Source organism: Hirundo rustica, chromosome 8 (assembly GCF_015227805.2).
Source record: "Hirundo rustica isolate bHirRus1 chromosome 8, bHirRus1.pri.v3, whole genome shotgun sequence".
Lineage (NCBI taxonomy): Eukaryota > Metazoa > Chordata > Aves > Passeriformes > Hirundinidae > Hirundo > Hirundo rustica.
This window is the reverse complement of record NC_053457.1, coordinates 4,064,670-4,086,123: the sequence shown is the minus strand read 5'-3', so window position 1 is coordinate 4,086,123 and position 21,454 is coordinate 4,064,670. Positions and strand designations below refer to the sequence as shown.

General features: G+C 46.6%; 1 protein-coding gene across 5 annotated transcripts in view; it reads right to left on the bottom strand.

Moving 5' to 3' along the window:
* Window positions 1-21,454, bottom strand: part of PRKG1 (protein kinase cGMP-dependent 1) — a 375,433-nt gene that overhangs the window by 189,801 nt on the left and 164,178 nt on the right. For all 5 annotated transcript variants that reach the window (XM_040070860.2, XM_040070863.2, XM_040070862.2 and 2 more), the window contains exon 3: window positions 21,005-21,118. In XM_040070860.2, coding sequence (XP_039926794.1) covers window positions 21,005-21,118 — 114 coding nt within the window. The remainder of the gene's footprint in view (window positions 1-21,004; window positions 21,119-21,454) is intronic.

Here is a 21,454-nt window from a genome sequence, read left to right as displayed (position 1 = left end):
AAAATACCTTGTCTTTCAATAAACCTTTACTATAAGCCCTCCGAAGAGACCGGAGTTCTACATATCGTTATTTGAGCCGTCCCAAATGACAGCGATGCACAGTGACCTCAACTGTTCATGGCAGCCTGGACTGAAGAACGCTCCCCTGCTTCCCTCCGGAGAGGTAAGCGATATATCCCCCACGCCTTCTGGAGGAGGCTGGTGCCTTCGACCACGGGGAAGAGGACCTCTAGGGTTTTTTCTCTGAGATTCAGGTGGTTTTGGAGTCTTTTTGCCTTCTGCAAAGCTCTGAGCCAAACGCAAGAAAGAGATGGAGTCTTCAGGTTCCGATGTTTCAAGGTTGCGCGCTTCGTTTACTATTTCTTATCTTACAATTTTCTCAGTGCCCAACAAAGGTCTGTGCAGCTGCTCGGGCATCTGGTGACTCCTCGACTCCTCCCAGACTGGGCAGTCGTTATCTTTTATACTAATTGTTACATGTCCTTTATTTATCATTATTTGCCAATACCTATCACTCATACTGAAAAGGTCATCCCTACTTTGACCCAATCTCTTTAAACTACTTTGTGCCACCGTCACTGCAGGAAATGGAGGGAAGAAGAAGAAGCAGGAGACAACGCCCCAAATCCTCCATCTTGCTCCCATTCACTTCCATACTAAAAACCCAAACCTACTGTTTTCTCACCCTGTGATAAGCTAAACTCCTATCTATCACACTTTTGTGGCTTGCAATCCCTCCTGCAGTGCAGGAAGCCTTTCCCATAGACTGAGATCAAATCCAGTGTCCCTCTGGGCTCTGGGCTGGGGTCCCAGACCCCCCGGTCCAGGTCTCTGACGCTCCATGGCAGCCAAAGGAATGCCCTAGACCCCGCCAAGGACTCGGCCAAGCAGAGCGGGTCTGGAACGGCATCGGAACCACTGTGTAACTGCAACTCACTGTACGCGGCCCGTGGGGCACAGGTTTTTCCTAAAAGGAGAAACCAAAGTTCCACTGAGGAGCTGGCCTTCTAGAGAGGGCAGACTGTGCCTTCTGTGAAGGTCTTTCCTCACCGACCGACCGGCAGCTGGGATTTCTCTGCATTGCGAGCAGCCACAGGAGATTCTCCGCTGCAGGAAGCTCCCTTGGCCTCCCGCGGCTCCCCTGCTTCCATCTGTGGGGTCAGAGCAAGCGTTTGCACTGCTGCCCTCCCTGCCAGCCGTGACGGTGCTCATGTTGCGGCCCACTGGGCGCAGCATTCCTGCTGTTGCTGCCCTCTCCCGCCTCGGTGCTTCCAGATCCTCAGATCCAGATTGAAGGTCTTCCTGACGCGGGCATCACAGTCACATCCTTCTCTGCGTGGCCCACCACCTGGCCTCTGGCGGTGGGAGCAGGCATCCCAGGATTGGGAGGCAGGATACCGGCCTCTGTATGCCACAGTCTGTCCTGTGGACAGACAGAAGGACAGACGGCGGCGGTGCGGCCCTGGGTACCCTGGCTGGATTCTATTCAGCCTTTGCGGGGAGGATTTGTTGACAGCCTGGCACGCTGACACGCTGCAGACCGCCAGGAGGCTGCCGGCCCGGGGAGGTGGCGGTGGAGACAGGGGTTTCGACTTGTGTTAGTGGTGTGATTTTAGGGCTTGTTTTACTGTGTTTTCTCCTCGTCCGTTCCCTCCGCGGGTGTCTGAGGGCGGGGGAGGACAGCGATGCGGGGCCCCCTCCCCTTCACAGGACACCTTTGGTTAGGTTTCGTAAAAAGGTGCTTAATTTAAGTGTTATCTCTGTTAAGTGCTGTTTCATTTGAAATTATTCTAAGTCTAACTACCTGTTGGCAAACGCAAGGTTGTGAAGCGTGCGCCTTTCGCAGATAATGCAGAAAAATTAGTAATAATTCAATGTGGAAAACGCCAATCACTTGTTTTAAAATTTTTAAAGTTTAATAGTAATAAAAATGGTCATAAAAATAGAATTAGAGTAATAAAAAGTTGAACAATTAGGGTTAGGACAATACGAGACAATATAAGCAAAGTTACAGACGTCTGGGTGCCTCCCCGAGCAAAAAAGCTCCCAAGAAGGATCCCCGTTAACAAAGGATTATCTCTTAAGAGCAATAGCCTGTTGAATATTCATACACTTCATACATGATGCATAAATTCCATTCAAACAAAGAATTGTCTCTGGTTAGTGTCACTTTTTTCCCTTAATCTCTGTGGCATCTTTTTGGGTCTGAGCAAGGCAGAAGTTGGTCTCTTCTGATAAGGAAGTCATAAATTCTATTTCTCTGAAAGATTAACGTTTCCCTGTGGCTGGTATATAAAAACTACATTTTAACTACAAAACTACATTTACCATACTATCAGAATATCTATACAACATTACTAATCAATACAACATAATACATACAGTAAATATCTTGAGTAGAGCCATATAATATGCACTTTTCACATTCTATATAGTGTTCTCTCATCTTCCTAAGATACTTATTACTGATATATTGATGGAATGATATGACTTCATTGCTTTTATAATAAGTGTTATTTATGAGATATTATTAATGTATTTATAGCCAGCTTTTTCTCATATACTTTGCCATCTCTTTGTGTGTAATTATCTATAAGACATATGTCGTTCCAGGATTTTTTCCCCATTTTCTAGTTGTTTATGCTGGGTTCTGCACTGGCTCAGTGGTTTGCCCAGTGCTGTCTCATGATTTTTAAGTATTTTTCAGATTTCCAAGAAATGTTATCAGAGCTTTGTAAGAAGCCTCCTATACACTGCAGGATTGGGATGCAGTTCCAGCTCTGGTCACAGACCAGTCCAAGACTTTTCTGAGTTCAGGGCACCCTTATCCTGACAGAATTTCAGAGGAGACCAGTTATTAGGGCTTCATTTAATCTTTATCCTGAGATTCTTAAGAACCCTGTTTTTTACCATGTTTAGGGTATTCTCTTCCAGTTAAAGCTCAGGCAGTGGCCAGCCCTTAGCTCTTCCTGGATGAGAACATTTGCCAATAGGCCCAGATGTTTCTGCAGGAAAAAGTACATACGGGTTCTCTGACTCGGCAATTTGACCTACAAATAAAACAGCTGAACCAAATTTTGGAGTGAACCTGGCACTCTTGCCCGGGAAAGGTAGCCAGGCCTTCACTGGAAATGGGTTTATTTTGCAATTTCTGGGCTGATAGTCCAGTTTTAGTACTTGATAATTATTTAACTTCATATTTGCTAATTATCTAAGTAATTTCTAAATTACTAAAAGCTTTGTTTGCTATGTATTAATAATGCAAAATGTATATTAGAACTAAGACAACAGATGGATTTGAACAAAGCAGCATTTATACTGGAAATCTGAAAAAGGAATTATCAAAGCAGAATTTCAATTGAGTAAAACCAGTAAAGTCTAATTAATTTATTAATTTAAGGAGAAGAGATGCCTATGTTTTATCATCAGGAGGTTCAAGCAGTCACATCAGACACTCATCACCCTCAAGGAGTGAGAAGGGACACATTGCACAGCCTTTGTGGCTACAACAACAATGGGAGAACAACTGCAAGAGAGACAATCGTGTCTGAAAATTATACAGACAATTTGACAACAAGAGCCCTGTGTCAGCATCATGGTACTGTGTTTCCACTAACTTTCTCCAGTTATTCCCTCTTCCAGGATTCAAGAAGACATCCAGTGATGCCAAAGATCAACATCCTGGCACTAATGGACTTTTCCCTGAGTTTCATTTATTTGGACTCTAAAGCAGAAATCATTTATCTTAATTTCCCTAAAAGGATGTAATTGTACCTCATGTAATATCTCACGTGCCTTTGGTGTGCCTTGCACTCACCAAATGCTGTGGTTTTACTTTGTGATGATTGGGGTCATGCAGATCTTTGGGAATCAGGTCCATCAAGCAAACCCCTCCATTGATATTACTGTTTTCATCATTAATTCAGATTTACATCCTACAGGTATCATTGGCCAGTTGGGTGAACAATGGTCCCATCCTGCACATCCCGCAATGGGTCTCTCTGCCCCATCAAAAATATGTAAGCTACAAAGCCCATACAGCTCACTCTGGTGTTTTCACCACACTTCCTGCAACAGTAAAAAAGTGTAAGTGCAAATACACAGATTTCCAAAAGCTCTAAAGGTGCTTTGGAGATTCAGCATAGAAATACAAGATTTGGCCTGTACAATCTTGCAGCCTTTATGCAGAAGGGGTAGACCTTCTGCTCCTTGGGGAAGTAGGTCATCTGCTGCTGTTTCAGACCAACGCCTCTCAGTAAACATCTTTACCAGCCAACAAGTTGGTAAAACACCAGGTGTCAGGAAGAAGGTATCTGCAGGGATTGTTTTGGGTTCCTCCTTATGATTTCCCAGGCCCAAGTGAGAGAATTGTGTAGTTGGCTTTTCCCACAGGCTTCAAGTTACTGCCTGGAGCCTAAAATCTAATTTCTGACCACTGTCAGTTCCCACATCTCACCCTTTTTGTTTTTAAGGCAGAAGGAGTGTTTGTAATTTCCTGCAGGGCCTTGCAGGAAGAAGAACAAACACGGCACAAGAGGTCCCTTTAGTAATTGATGGTTACTAGACAGAACCTCAATCAGGCACTGACAATGGTCAGGGAGATTCTCTGGCATATGCTATTGAATTCTTCACAGTCACATCCATGCACCAACACCAAGTCCTACTGTTCATCCTTGCAAGGACTCAGTTACTAATTCTAATACAGGAAACAAAACATTGTCAGTCTGCTCAGAAAATGGCAGTCTAACTTGTCAACACTCACTACCCTAGAAACAAAAAGGATAGAATGCTCATTCTCTACTTGTAGAAGAATCATCTGGGTGATGATCCTGATCATTCCCATGGTGCCTGATGGCCACATTCTGCTCTTGGGGTCGCAGGTCAGGGCGAACACACCTTGTGGGTATCCACCGTGCCCCAGAATCTGCAGAAACGGAGGCACACCTGCAGCCCCAAGCGGTAACCTCACACGGGCCCTCCCGCTTATAGAGGTTAGATCCTGCACCCAGACCGTCACTCGAGGCAGGGGCACCTCGCTTGATGACTGCTACAAAAAGGAAGTCATTTAGAATGACAAGATTGTTTGCATTTTTGTGGCACTGCAAGGTGATCAATTGCATATAAAACCCTTTCCAGCTGACTGTGCTGGGTTTCTCCAGGCATTCCCCCTTTTCTTAGTTTAAGCAGAACACGCTTTAGGATGTCATGAGCGCGTTCAACAATGGCTTGACCAGTTGGAGAATGCAGAATGCCAAATTCCCGCGCCATTCCCCACACCCATTGAAACTGCCGCATCCCCTGCGAGAGGCAGCCAAGACCATTATCAGTTTCACGGAAGAAGGTTTACCCAAGAGTGCAAAAACCATCTCCCAGTGGGCAATAACATGACAACCCCTTTTCTCCAATATGAGCAGATGCCCACATGGCAGAGGAGAAAGTTTCAACAAAACACGTGCACAGACTTGAGTCAGCCAAATTCAGCAATGTGAGTGACATCTGTCTGCCAGTGCCGCAGGGCTTTCAGGCCTCTGGGGTTTTACCCCCGCTGGGAAAGGTGCAGCAAGGCCATGACAGCCCAAGAACTGACAATGCCACAAGCCTCAGCTGGCATTAACTGAAAGTGCTCCTGCAGAGTACGCGCACTTTGATGGGAAATCATGCAACACTTTGACTTGCACAATTTTGTCAGGCTGAGATGCTACCCATCTAGGATTAGCTAATTTGTCAACCCTGGGATTACCTTCTATTATGAAACCTGGTAAATTGGAGTGACTCTGAATGTGCAGGATGTAATATAGATAAACTTAGACTTGAATTGCACACCACAAAGTTTCAATAATTGAAACAAAGTTGAATTATTGACCTCTTTCAGAAGTGAACAATACAAACATTTGGCTATGTCTGCCGCATAAGCAGATTCAGTGACCAAATTCAGGGGTACTTGAAAAAATTGTTGTAATGCCATAGCAGCAGCCCTCAATTTGAGCAACTGGGCCGAGCCTGATTTGTGACCCTCTGGAGTTTGCCAGTCAGATTCATCCTTCCAGGTAACAATGGCTTTTTTTTTTTTTGTTTGTGCTTTTGGGGTTTTTTTTTGGATTTTTTGGTTTTGTTGGGGTTTTTTGTTTGTTTGTTTTTTAAGCAAAGGCATGTGAAGATGTGTGTCAGGGCTGAAATGACAGCCATGGCCATGCTGTGGATGAGAAGACTGTTCAGGCAGCAGTATCATACCGAAATACCGTATAAAATACCTTGTGTCTTTCAATAAACCTTTGCTACAAGCCCTCCAAAGAGACCGGAGTTCTACGGATCGTTATTTGAGCCATCATGAATAGCGATATCCATCCCTTCTGTTTCGAACACATGCCCCACACGGGCTTGGAAACTGCAGCCAAAAGTAACAGGGAAAAAGATGTTGTTCCAAACTGGATGCAAACCCAGAAGGTGTCAAGGAGCATTTGGACAGAGAGGGATTGTTGGGATGTCTGTGCAGGACCAGGAGCTGGACTGGATGATCCTGTGGGTCCTTCTAGCTCAGGATATTCCATGACTCCATGAATCATACATAGCTCTGAGAGGATTAATTGCATGGACGTGACAATCAGCTTTTAATGCTGATCAGAACAGCTCCCAAAGAGAGCAGAGAGAAGCTGAACAAGCCTTTCCCAATGGATCTGTTCCCAAAGCCTCACCTGAGTGGCCAGGATTAACTCCAGCAAGGTATAAATGCAAGGGGGAAAGCCCAGCCTATCCCCAGCCATTCAGAATTCCCTCGCTGGTGTCTCGACAGGAGGAGTTTGTACATCCAGCTGCGCTGCTTGTGGAATCTCTGCCATTCCAGCATACATAAATCTCTTGGGACGTGGAAATAACTGCGGGATCATTGCTGAGTTCAGATGTCTTCAGACTCAGAAAGAGTGAATTTACAGCAGTGATTCACAGAATGTTTCTCCATACAGTGAGAAAAACTAATTATTACTGCACTGAAATTCATCACTGTCATAAGAATTAATGGAGTTTGAGGAGCAGTGAAGTCACCCTCAGATGTTGCCTTAATTATCCCGTCAGTCTTTAGGAGTTTCAGTCTCTGCAGTGGTTAATAAAGGTTAATGCCTCCCCTATTCCAGAAATATTACATGCAACTTGACAAATATTGGGGGAAAATAAGTTAGAGAAGCTGCAAAATAACTCCACATAACAACAAAATTCATCCGCAGAAGGTCTCCCAGACAGGCCACTCTCCTGGGGACAGCTGGCAGAGGCTGACTTTTAATGTCCTTAACCTTTACAGCCTAAAATTCCTAATTTTAGAAATTGTAGAGTTGAGTGACTGTGACTTTCAGCCCGAGCTGGAGTCCCCAGGATTTCTGGGGTATTTCAAGCAGACTCTGGAATGTGTCAGATGTTGGAATCTCTAAAAGGCATCATGCAGCTGAAGTGAGTTTAGGGTATAACAAGACCAGCACATCCCTCAACTCAAACCCACAGGAGAACCTCTGGGATTAGGAATATTTCCCCCTCTTTCATGAAGCAAACCTTGTAGAGACAGATCCCAGTGACAAATCGCTCCTGTTGTCCCTGCAGCACGGAATGTGTGTCCTGCTGGTTCCTCACTACTAACACCCCTGTGACCCAGCACAGGAGGGACCTGGAGCTGCTGGAGAGAGTCCAGGGGAGGCACCAGGATGATCAGAGGGATGGAGCAGCTCTGCTGGGAGGAAAGGCTGGGAGAGCTGGCATTGTTCAGCCTGGAGAGGAGAAGCTTTGGGGTGACCCAACTGTGGCCTCCCAGTGCCTGAAGGAGCTGACAAGAAAGGTGGAGAGAGACTTGGGACAAGGGATGGAGTGACAAGGGGGAATGGCTTCCCAGTGCCAGAGGGCAGGGATGGATGGGATATTGGGAAGGAATTGTTCCCTGGCAGGCCCTGGCACAGGGTGCCCAGAGCAGCTGTGGCTGCCCCGGGATCCCTGGAAGTGTCCAAGGCCAGGTTGGACATTGGGGCTTGGAGCAGCCCGGGACAGTGGGAGGTGTCCCTGCCCCTGGCAGGAGTGGGAACGAGATGGGCTTTAAGGTCCTTTCCCACCCAAACCACTATGAGATTCCATGATACTCTTGTAGATATGACATCACCCTCAAACCTCAGCAGCCTGCAGGGAATAAATAACGTTTTACCAAGACTGAACCTTCCTGGATGGAGATGCAGCTCCGAAGTGCTTCCAACAGGAGGCCCTCACCCCATTCCCAAGCTGGAACACAAACACATGCTCCCAAAGCCACCAACTCCTGTTCCTGTCCCAGCATCAGAGCTCTGGGGACTCAAGAATTACATCAACAGGGACACTCTATTTGTAGAGGATTATTTGTGCACATCTCCAAAAGACTGGAACATTTGGGTTTGGAGGAATGCACACAAGTGTGCGCCTGTTCCCAGCACACCCTGGAGCTGTAACACCCCACTACAGCAGGAATTGCAGCAGGGATTAAAAGACATTAGCGTTGTTCCAGTCCTAATGTGAGGGCTGAGCGCAGACACACAATGAATTCAGAATGTTCATGGCCCACACAAACCCACAGCAGTTCATTAGCTACAATAGAACATTTTAAAAAAAGAGAAGTAATATGGAAATGAGTGTTTCTTTCCACAAGGAATCATTTCTTTCCCAGGTTCTGCTCTTATGCTGTTGAAGGATGAACTGATATTAGAGGACAAAGCTGGGAACACTTTGCCTTTATCAGATTAGAGCAATTACAACCTGCTTACAAAGCTGCTTTCATAACGTTAGTTTTGTTCTCAGAAAAGAAGACTTTAATTTGCAAACTAAGTTGGAAAATTAAGATTGGTTCCTCCAAATCTACCATCCTCCAAAAAAGCTCACTGCCTGAGAAACTGCTCAGTCTTCCTGGTTGATCTCAGCTGTAAACCTTCCCCAGAGGAATTTAAAAGTGCACATTTTCAATGGATCTCTGTCACCTCTCCATATTCCCAGCACAGAGAAGGGGACGCTCCAGGGAGACCTTAAAGCACCTTCCAGTAGCAAAAGGAGCTTATGAAAAAGAGAGAGAGGGACTGTTTCCATGGTTAGATGGTGATGGGACAAGAAGAAGGGTTCTGAATTAAAAGAGGTTGAGATTTATGGGATATTGGGAAGGAATTGTTCCCTGGGAGGGTGGGCAGGCCCTGGCACAGGGTGCCCAGAGCAGCTGTGGCTGCCCCTGGATCCCTGGAGGTGTCCAAGGCCGGGCTGGACTTTGGGGCTTGGAGCAGCCTGGGATGGTGGAAGGTCCCTGGGATGGTCCCTGCACATAGCAGGGGGTGGGACTGGATGATCCTTAATGCCCCTTCCAACTCAAACTAGTCTGGGATTTCATTAAAAAAAAAAAAAAAAAAAAAAAAAAAAAAAAAAAAAAAAAAAAAAAGCCACAGCTATCACAAACCCATTGAAGTCTGGGTGACAGACTGGCACCAGAGCATCTCTGTGATAAACACATCGGTGTGCTAGAGACACACCAATTTACGTGGGAAGAGAACCCAGGAGTGCAGGATTCAGGAGCGCCCACCACTCATCCAGCAAGAACAGAACCACTGTTTTCCAGAACACTAATGACAAAGTCATTAAAACACACATTAAAGCAACCCCAAGGGGCACGGTGCTAATGAGCCTGCTTGGTTCCATGCCTGGGTTTACAGCTCGCTCTTCTATATTCCCATTGAAGAGATACAAATATATTCCCGTGCCCACTGGAGACAGTGCAGCACATCCCTGCTTTTCTCCTGCCAAAATGCCGTGCTCCAAAAGCAGCTGAAGGACAGCCTGCCTTGCCAGCTGCTCCTGGGGCTCTGGATTTCCAGCATGTGGGAGAAGCACCACAGCAGCGTATGATCATCCTGTGTCGTGTATCCCATCCCAGACCTGCCTGCAAGCTCATCCCTCATAAATATTTATGGCAATCCTGGAAGCAAGCATGTTTGCACGGGGTTAATTAGGGGAAAATACATTATCACTGATGTCTTGCCACGCTCTTGTTAATAACCAGGAGGAAATGAGGGCACAGCAAAGCCTGGGACCCTCCCAGTTCCTTGCAGTAGCTGATGGAGCGATGAAGCATTTTATTTAGCCATCATTGAGGGGGATTATTTTAGTAATGAAGCAGGAGTTGAATATTAGCAGGAGTTAAATACAACCATCATCATCTTCCTGGACTTGGAAGGAGGATTTCTTTTAAACCCCAAAAAACTCTACAGTAGCAGCAGCCAAAACAAGATTATCTCCTCTCCCAGTGCTCCATAAAGCTGGGGAATTACTGAGTCTTTTCAGATACTACAATGTTTGTCAAGCAACAATTAAAAACGCACCAGTGATTAAGCAAACACCATAAAGCTTTTACAATTCATTTGAAGCAGGCAAATATTTGTGCAGCCAAATAAATTAAAAAAAAAAAAAAAAAAAAAAAAAAAAAATCCCAACCAACACTGAAGTATTTGGCTCTCTGAAGATTCAAAACCCTTCATTTTGAAAATGGATTTTTAAAAACTCTTTTTGAGGCTCCAAGGCCATCCAACCTGGCCTTGGGACACTGCCAGGCATGGGGCAGGCATGGATTTTTTGTTCAATCAGAAAGCTGTCATCAGCAATGGCAGCACACAAATAATTATTACTTGCATTGACAGCCAAGAAACCCCATACAGTGCTGACTGTGTGGGATAAAGCAGCCCCTTCCCAGGAAGTTTCCAATCTCAGGCATGTAAATTCAAATTATCCCAGTTTTCCAAACACCTGTGCTAAAGGGTAGGAGGGCTTATCCAAAAATCAAGCTTCCAGAACAAATCAGAAATTTCAACTCAATCTGAAACTGTGAGCTTCACTCCAGGTGTGTTTTTCCCTCCAATAAAAGGAAATGCCATCCCCTGGGAAAGGTGGGACAATGGGGATGAGCTCTGCAGGGCCCCTGCCGTCCCCAGCCAAACTGGGCCCTGTCCAAACAGCTCCAAGTCTGAAGCAGGAGAGCTCTTTAAAACTGTTCAATCTTCCCTAAACATCACAAGGCAGAAGACAGAGGATTTTAAACACTTTTCCTTGTTTTGTCACCACTGCCTGCAGCAGCCCTGGGCACTCTCCCCCTCTTCCATGCACTCCCCTCCCTCCCGCCAGTATTTATCCAGCTGTAGGGAAAATTGCACTCTGAGGCCAAAAAATCACCCAAAGGTGGGGTTTGACACGTTTTGGGGGTGTTAATGTTCAACCCAGACTCCCTCCCAAAGCAGCTCCTGCGTCCCTGGACACAGGGTGTGCCCTGGAATACCAGGGCCTGGACACTGCTTCATCTCCTGGGGAACAGCAGGAGCAAAGGTGGGATCCCTGCCCCTCCACACCTCCCAGGAGGGCACTTCCAGAACTGCCATTGCCAAACTTCCCTCCTAACTCAGGACAGTGCTCGGGAGATGCAGTTTGAGAGTCTGAGGTTGGACACAAAGGAAAGGTCCTTTTCCAAGCGGGTGCCCCTCTGGGTCAGGGCACTCTCAGGGTGCCAGGGTTGGACAACGCCATGGCTGCCCCTCTTGCAGAGGAAAGCTGGGGAAGCTTTCCTGAGGACCTTCCCAACCAACACAAGCCCAGGACCTGATTACCACAGGCAGGGCACCCGAGTTTCTCCCATTTCCTTAAATCACCTACAAACTCCCCTCCCTTCCCGAAGAGTAAAGCCGAGTGTGCTGCGTTAGCGGAGAGCGTCTGACAACAATAAATCTGCGTTTGGGATCTCTCTGCAATGGAAGAATCACAGCAGCGCCGGGAAATGCTGATGGATTACAAAAGCAGAGGCAGAAGAAATTCAAAGAACAAAAAGGACTCTGAAGAGGTTCAAGAGACTCCTCAAACGGGGAACACGGAATCTAATCAGATGCTAAGCAGCCTTTAAGTGAAAAACTCGCCTTCCCAAGGAGGAAGGCAGGAGAGGCACACCCCAGCAGTCTCTGCTGGGGGCACTCAGTGTGTCTGGGCAAAGCCCTTGGGAAATGGGGCTGGTGACACGGACAAAGCCAGCATGTGGCATTTTCACACCCACTCTGGCAATTCATCCCACCGCAGGCAGCGCCTGTGACCCTCATCAGCTAAAGAAAATCCAAGTTTAAAAGACAAGCTCCGAGTTGGCTGCGTCGTGTGAATTTAATCAGCCTCTGCTCCTGCCCTCTGCTACAGATAAGTCAGGCAGAGTAACCTCAGAGCTGAAAAACAAACACAGGAAATAAAGACAATTCTATTTCTTCAAAGGCAGACAGGATTTTGCCTTGTTCAGATCGCTGCACTTCGTTCCCAGTGCTGTCAGATCGCTTCAGGTGTCTGGAGTTCTCCTCAATTCCCATCAAAAAGCCAATCCAGAGTGTCCCGGAGGTGTCAGAGGAAAAGAGAAGACAGCTTCAGGGTGGCACCTGCGCCTTCTGCTGTGTACAGAGGCTGTGGACTGCGCTGAAAAAACAAAGGACTAACAAACCATAGCTGAGCCTCTTCCCACACTCCTCATTCCGGCAGTTAATTAAAAAAGAGACACTATTTAAATCTCATTTCCTCCAGCTGGGCGTCAGGCACAGGCTGCAAAGGGCAGAGCTTCACCAAACTCATTTCAAACGCTCCTGACTTTGATATTCTGGAGTAAAGGGTTTTTGCAAATAACTTCAGAGGAGAGAATGCAGTTGTCAACATTTCTGTTGTCTGGATGGGTTTTATTGCAGCCTAAAGATAAATGAAAGCTCTCCCATTCCAAGTCCATTCCCAGAGAAGATGTAATTCATGAAATATAATGAGTTTTTCAAACGTGCAATACAGAGAACTTGTTTGGTGCCTTTTTTTTTTTTTTAATTAAAAAGCCTAGCTGCAGTTTTGTCAATTTATTTGGTATCCAAATGCTTTTAACACCAGCACTTAAATAATGTGAAATCCATCTTCGCCAGGGAACTTCAGAGCAGATAAATAAATGCAAGTGAACTACAACCCTCTTCAGCATCCTGAACCTGAGTGAGTAGTGGAAGTGTTAAGGAGCTGGGGAGGGGCTGGAGCCCCAGGAGGGGCTGAGGGAGCTGGGAAAGGGGCTCAGCCTGGAGAAAAGGAGGCTCAGGGGGAACCTTGTGGCTCTGCACAACTCCCTGACAGGAGGGGACAGCCGGGGGGGGTCGGGCTCTGCTGCCAGGGAACAGGGACAGGACAAGGGGAAACGGCCTCAGGCTGGGCCAGGGGAGGCTCAGGTTGGACATGGGCAGGAATTTCTCCATGGAAAGGGTGCTCAGGCCTTGGCAGGGGCTGCCCAGGGAGGTTTGCAGTGCCCATGGCTGGAGGTGTCCGAGGAAGGGCTGGAGGTGGCACTGAGTGCTCTGGGCTGGGGACAGGGTGGGCATCAGGCACAGGGAGGACCTGCTGATCCTGAAGATCTTTTCCAGCCTCAATGATTCCATCATGGGAATTGTCATTATTATTGGAATTATTATTATTCTATCAATTTGATTATTACTGCATCCTTGTCACAAGGTCGATACAATGGAGGAGATGTCAGCTGTTTTGTCCCAGAGCATTTGCAGCTGAAAAGGCCAGGGACTCTGATGAGACACCACACAATCCCAAAAAAACTTCACTGGGATTTTCAGCTCCTCTCCAGAATTCTGCTTCTTTTAGGAAGCGTAATGGATGTGCAGCATTAATCAGTATTTTAAACTGACATATCAGAGCAGTGGTACAGAGCAGTGGCAGAGGAAGGCTCAAGCTGCCCTACACAGCCTTCTCCTCACTTGAGACATCTCCCCACAATGCCTGGGCCATGTAAAAAATCCCACTTCAAACGACATCCCTGAAATGGAGACAAGACACCAACTGCCTGCTATCAAAGTGTGAGGCAATCAAAGCATGGCAAGAGTACCAGCAATAAGGGTGGAATGCCAAATGCTGCATAATGAAGAGATTCCCTTTCATCAACACAGGAACTGTCTGCAAAACATTGCAACTGCAAGGCTGCTCCTCGTTCCCCCAGGCTGCAGTTCCACCCCGGCAGCAGACCTGGGTGAAGTCCAGGTGTGCAAAGTCACCTTCATGCCCTTAAACACCTTCCAGGGACCTTCACTCCCACAGAAGACACAGGGATCAGAGGAGCTCAGCCAGAGCTTCCACAGTGGCTCTCTTTAGTTTAGGCTCAGCTTCCTGGCTGGAGGAGCAGCTCAGCCCTTTAATCTGATGTTTTTCCCCTCTGCCCCAGTCAGGTGAGCCCCTGCCTGCAGAGCTGCCTCCAGCCTGGGGGTCCCCACTAAAAAAGGACCAGGAGTTGCTGGAGAGAGTCCAGGGGAGACCACAGAGCTGCTCCAGGGCTGGATCCCCTCTGCTCTGGAGCCAGGCTGGGAGAGCTGGGGGTGCTCACCTGGAGAGGAGAAGGCTCCAGGGAGAGCTCAGAGCCCCTGCCAGGGCCTAAAGGGGCTCCAGGAGAGCTGGAGAGGGACTGGGGACAAGGGATGGAGGGACAGGACACAGGGAATGGCTTCCCAGTGCCAGAGGGCAGGGCTGGATGGGAGATTGGGAAGGAATTGTTCCCGGGGAGGGTGGGCAGGGCCTGGCACAGGGTGCCCAGAGCAGCTGTGGCTGCCCCTGGATCCCTGGCAGTGCCCAAGGCCAGGCTGGACTTTGGGGCTTGGAGCAGCCTGGGACAGTGGAAGGTGTCCCTGCCCATGGCTGGGGTGGAATGGGATGAGTTTTAAGATCCTTTGCAACCCAAACCATTCTGGGATTTTCTGATTTCCTGTTTTTGTCTCCTCTCCTCCATGGATGGTCAGGCACAAGGGGAAGATGTTTTCCATTGATCCAGCCCAATCCCAGGGCTGCACTGCCTCGTTCTGAACCTTGCCATAGCTAACAAGGCCTGGAAAACAAGGAGACCTTCACTGACACTATACTTGTGGAGAATTTAAAAGAATAGTTTTAGTATTGGTGTTCACACACATTTTTCCTCACAATAACCCCACAGTACTACGAAAGACAGGGGGAGGTAATAATTAAAATGATTCATCAATGAAGCCTGTAGTAGGTTTAACATTGGAAAAAATCCTCCTGTTGCATGTGGGCTGGAGAGACCTGGAGCCCATTGCTGCTGAGAAGCAGAGGCAGCTGGATCCTCATGATCCAAAGGGATCAGCCAGTGGAGATGGCATTGCTACATCCTGATTAAAAACAATAAAAATCAAGTAACTTTTACTGAACAGTACCATCTTTGAACTTATTTTAGGAAGATTCTTCATTGATTCCCTTAATGGAAGTTCATTGGAAGTGATGGAATTGAGATACAGGGAAGCACAATTCCTCCAATACAATCAATCAATCCAATGTTTAAATTAACCCCGTGTCTCTCAGAAAGAAACACTGAGTTACGATGGACAAAATAATCTTTACAAACTCTGCTTTTACAGACAGCAGGAAAGGCAGCTTGGGGTGATTTCATGTCATCAAGGAGCTTCTAAAAGTGGCTTTAGAGAACAGAAGGCAGTGGTTGCTTGGTTCTGAAACACAAATTTGGGTCTGTCTTGGTGCCAAGGGATTTTTTGTTCCCAAATTCCTACCAGGAAATAAGTCTAGAATGAGAAGTTGTATATAATGTGGGACAAATCCAGCCCCTGTGCTGAGTGTTGCATTTTAATCTGGGAAAAGACAACGTGTCACTGAGCCCATAGATTAATATTTATGGCAAATATTGCATTGCATCCCCTTGTTTGTCAAACTCTGCCCAAAGCAAAGCTTCACTGTCGACAGCAAAGTTCAGTCACCTCATTTCTCACAGCTGCTCTGGCCATATTTCAAACATCAGCAACATTTTCAGTGACATCCATAAAAATGGCAGCTCTTATGAACCAATTATCTGACATCTGCTGTTAATATTAACTAATTCTTCAAGGGCTGCACAGAGAAAGTCACCATCTCCTTACAGCCCTGTTTAAGTGATGGGATCTCAGCTCATTCCACTCTGCAATTAAACCAACATGAAAAACATCAACAAAATTATTTTCACAAGTATTCCGGAACAACGGAAGCACTTCACATCACCCTGGCGTGGTGATCACCCTCCTTCTGTATCAGGCACAACAAACTGGGCTTTGTTATTTTCTGTTACTTTATCTGCCTGGCCGTACAGGTCTATAGCGTTTTTAAGCATGGATTTAACACTGAAAGATTTTCCCATAAATAAATACCCAGTCTTAAAGCTGCACATGATGCCAGAACCTCCAGGTGTTCACCTGGAGAAGAGAAGGCTCCAGAGAGAGCTCAGAGCCCCTGCCAGTGGGGGCTCAGGAGAGCTGGAGAGGGACTTGGGACAAGGGATGGAGGGACAGGACACAGGGAATGGCTTCCCACTGCCAGAGGGCAGGGCTGGATGGGAGATTGGGAAGGAATTGTTCCCTGGGAGGGTGGGCAGGCCCTGGCACAGGGTGCCCAGAGCAGCTGTGGCTGCCCCAGCTCTTTCTTCAGTGCCTTCTTTAAGACATTAGAAAAGGGAATAGGAAGCAGAGCCTGGGAAAACTCGTGAATACTGGAATCCCAAGACAGGCTGGGTTGGATGGGACCTCTAAGCCCAACCAGGGTCACCCCTGCCATGGGCAGGGACACCTTCCCCAATCCCAGGTTGCCCCAAGCCCCAAAGTCCAACCTGGCCTTGGACACTGCCAGGGATCCAGAAGCAAGCACGGCTGCTCTGGGCGGCCTTATTCCAACATGCCTGGGGATGGTTCAGGTACACAATGATCCCAGGAGGTGAATGAGTTTTTCATTCTCTTTTCCCTATTTCTCATGGATTAGTCTGTCCCTCAGTTAAAATTTCAGTTAGGACCACCCATCCTCGTGTCTCCTGAGCCACAGAGATGCCATCCTGAAGACACTCCTGAAGAAGAAAATGGGGAAAAAAAACCTCCTGCTACGCCTTGTCCATTGTCCTCAACATCATTTTCTCATTATCATCCCCTTGGAGGAATAATCCAATCCCATTTTGTCACATTACTTGCAAAACCTGAAAAGGTCACAGAAAAATACAGGCAGTAGAAGGGTGAGTTTAAATTACTTTCTCTCAGGATATATCCATCTATATTCCATTTATCTCCCACCACCCATTCTGGGTTTCTTATCTCCATGTAATATCAGAGAAATTCTAATCTAACAGTTGAGTATCTAAGGTCAACTTCCTTCCAAAGCGCATTTTAAGGAGAGCTGAAGAAATTTTACCCTGGCTCCTGTGATTGTTGGAGGAGAACATCTGAAGGCAACATCCTTCTGCAAGGCCTTTAACGAGCCTCCACAGTTTTAATTGGCAACTCACCGCTGCCTTCTTTTTCCTCACAAATTATCCGTGTGACCAAGCTCCTCGTAAAGTTCTGTCATTCCTGGGGCTGCAGCGAGCAGCGCACAGGACTCCATTAAAACAAAAACAGCCGAGGAAAATTCAAACCCATCCAGGCTTGGCAAGGAACGGCTGAGCTCCCGCCTTAATCCCCCTGCGCCGCGCCGGGTTTTGTACAATTACTGCAGCTGGCAAGCACAGCGGCTTGAGGGACTCTTGTGCTGCCTTTTGAGGGCCAGCAAAAGGATTTACATAATTTAGAGTTTAATAACTTACAGTCTCTGCTTGCCTTTTTTTTTTTTTTTTGCTAATAGTTCTCCTGAAAACATGGGCTGGCGTGGAGTGTAATTCCTCTGAAATCACCAGCCTCGCACGGAGATGTTTCTAGGGGATGGTTTTATTTGAATTTTGCCCCCAAGAGAATACATTTCAGGTGTCAAGACCGCTTCTAAAATAAGGGGAACATGCTTAGAGGATGGAGAATCTGATCCTTCCACAAAATCTGCCCTGTATCACTTGCAAAAATCTGCTCCACACATTAATCTTTGCAAGGAATGAGCACTTCTGCACAATATTAACAGCAGATTAATTTCACTTCCTCCCACATCTTCTCTCTTATCAAAATGAAGAATCACAATGTTTTACCCACAACCTCAATTCAGCTTGGGGGTTTCTGTCTTTTTTGCTGACCTCTCATAGCTCTTTTTTCCAACCACAACTCTAAAAACAGAGGATCAGAGACATCATTTTATGTGCAGCCGTAACAAGTGTTGTTTCCCTCATTCTGAGCCTAACTATTTGTTGGAACTAGGGAGGAAAGTCTGTGGTTCTGCTTTGAATTGCAAGCAGCATCCAGGTTTGCATGCAGGCACTTGAGAACTCTGGATAATCAATACAGAGAGAGGGAGAAATTAGATGCTGATTTGAGTATCACTGAGTGTGTAAGGGAAGGTGATCTGTGAACATCAAGGAGTCAGAAAGCCTCCATAATTCCATACTTGGAGCAGAGTGACCAGTTTCTACCAGAAGACAAAAAAGCAAACAAAAAAACCCCCAAAAACTCAAACTCCCCAGTAATATCTGGAAATGTAAAGCAAACACTGCAGAACAACCAAACAAAAATCAGATGTCAAAAATTGTAAATTTATCTTAAAAGAAGGCCACGTGTCAGGAGATGTGTCCCTGCCTTCCTCGGTGCTCCTCAACACCCAAGGGTTTGGGTTCTTCCCAGGCCCTGCTTGAACTCAAACCCCGCCCTGCTTTTATTTAAGACTGCAATAATAGGGAAAAAAATATGTTAATAGTGCATTTCAAAGCCCTGGACTGCCTTATTAAAGAGGTCGTTATGAGACAGCAGTCAGAGCAGAACCATTACATTTTAACATCTCCTAAATTCTGTTGCAAAGACAAAGCCCTTCCTCCAGTGATTTATAGCTGAAGTTTGCTCCTGCAGAGTGAGCACGAGCTGAAGAGCCCATGTGGACTAACAGTGAGTAATGACAGTAAAATCTTTATTATTTACAAACCAAAGCCAGGGTACACACAAAACCCAGCTCCAGCAGGAGGTGTTAGCTCAGCTGACACCTCATTACGGCCCAGCTGCAACGCTGAGCTCCACACCCCAATAAATCCATCCTTCACTCAGCCTCTGCTGCAGCTTCATCCTCGGAAAGCAGCACTTAATGTCCTCGTAATGAAATACAGCAGGCGCAGCAAAACACAATCCTGATGCTCTGGAGATGATGGAAAGCTCTCTCCTGAAAACTGCGAAGCCCTGAGTGCTTCTCCAGATGGGAGCTGGATGATGCTCCCTGACACTTCCTCACCACCAGCGCTGACTGAGTGTCTGCTCTCAGCTACAGTCACCAATTCCATTTCTCCCGGAATAAACCTTGGAATGATCCACGTTATCCCCAGGCTTAATGGAGTATTTACCACCGCTCAGCTTTCTAGGGATTTACTACATTTATTGCTCATTTCCCAAAGGAACAAGCAGGTGTTTGAAGCTGTGTAGGATCAGCTGAGTCAACACCATGCCCTGAGGGGGTGTGAACACCTCCACACCCTCAGCTCAGTGAGGGCAAGCTGCAGCAGTTCCCCAAGCTCATTACCACCCCAACTGTACTCATTTGTGCACTAACAAGAGAGAAAATTCCTCAAAGTCCCTTGCTGGCCCTGGGAAAGAGATTAACACTCTAATTCCACAATGCTGCTGGGAAAGGAGCAGAGGAACAAGGAACACAGACTACTCTTCCTTGAGTCAAGGACTCTCTGAGTAGTGACCTCACTCCTGCCCCCAGTTTAACCAGGACAAAGGGATTTGGGACAACTGATCACCACATGCCACTCTGGAGGATTGCTCAGGAGAGGAGCCTGAGGGTGTGGAAAAGGCAGCAGGAGGAAAACTGCCAGGGAAACCAGCTGTGTGTAATTCCCTGGGGGAGCCCCTTGCATGACCAGGTGAGAATGGCCACAGGAACAGAGTGGCTGTGCGGGATTCCACTCGTGGCAGTGGAGGATCGGGTGCCTTTCAGCTCTGCATTCCTAAGGGAAAGCAAACAACAGCCATCCCCTCACTGCCTTGTCTAGGATTTGACCTTTCTCTCTGCTCTTTCCAACCTTCCACAGCTGTATTTATCACACTGCTGCTCCTCTGAATTTCTCACCGTCACCTGAGGTACCGAGCCCTTGTGAAAAGGCACAGGTGAGAACAGAGAACGCCAGTCACATCCTTCAGCCCTACAGAGAACAGCACATCCTGCAGAAAATAATCCACTTATCTGTTCCTGCTTTCTCATTCCTGCCCATTTGTTCTTTCCCTTTCTCTCTTTTTGAAGCACAATTAGGTATTTGGAAAAGGCTTTCTTCTGAGCAGGCATTTGCACAGCTCATTATTCTGGCATAATACCGCTGGTTTGTATTATTCCAGTTTGCCCCTCTTGTTTGGATTACTCTGTGCCATCTGCACCCTTCTGACTCCTTCCCCACAGCACCTTAAAACCACACAACTAACTATTATCTCTCTCTGCTTCAGACACCACCATAAACTCATGTCCTCAAGATCAAGGAGAACTGTGATATCCTGTAACCCAGATCTCAACTCTGCATCTGAACTTAAACAAAAACCTATTTAAGTCATACATAGCAGTGGGATTGACTTCCTCTGCTTAATTGTGCAAGCCAAGCCTTTGCCCAGAACATTCATGAAAGAAAACAAGGTAAGAGGAGAAGTGCTGGGGAGTTTAGAGCAAGGGGTCAAGTGCCATCCAGAGGGGTTTTTTTCCTGATTTATTTTAGTCAGCTGGGAAAACAATGACTTGTCCTGAACAAAAACCAAGCTTGGCTTACTGAGTTTCTCTTGAAGGCTTACACAGGTCAGAAAGGTTCTTCTAAGCAATAAGAAAATAATTATCATGAGATTCAGCAGGAACTGTAAGGAAAACTCTGGTCTAAGCTTCAGGCTCCTCTGCATGGGGCAGGACCAACATGAGGGACTGAATGAAGCATTTCCTCTGCATCTTCTTCACACAGAGTGGCTAAATTCCACACCAAAATCCATGCCCGAAAGAGCTGAATTCACTGAGAAAGTGCAACATTTAAAAGAGGCTTCAACTTTCAAGTGAAGAGATGAAAAAACATCTAAAATGCTCTTACTTTTGACAGTAGCTGTCCGGGTGCAGTTGTAGAGGATGGCTAACTCCCCAAAAACTTTGCCAGGTCCCATGGTGCAGAGCTTCACTCCCTCTTTTGTCACTTCAACCTTCCCATCTGTGAGAAAAAGAAGAGAAAAAGACCATTTTAAAAGGGCAATTAAGTAATTTCAGATGTTTTAAAAGTAAGCTTAATGGGGCTGGTTTTATTTAACTTTTAAAATGTATTTAATACAGGCCTGGTTGAATGGGGCTTGGAGCAACCTGGGATAGTGGAGCGTGTCCCTGCCCATGGCAGGGGGTGGAAGAGGATGAGCTTTAACATCCCTTCCAACCCAAATCATCCTGGGATTCCACACTGTGAACCAAAAACCCCAGAGCCCTACGACTTCAAAAGGAATTAAATGTATTATGAAGGAGAACACACATACTCAGCAAAAGATTAAAACCAACT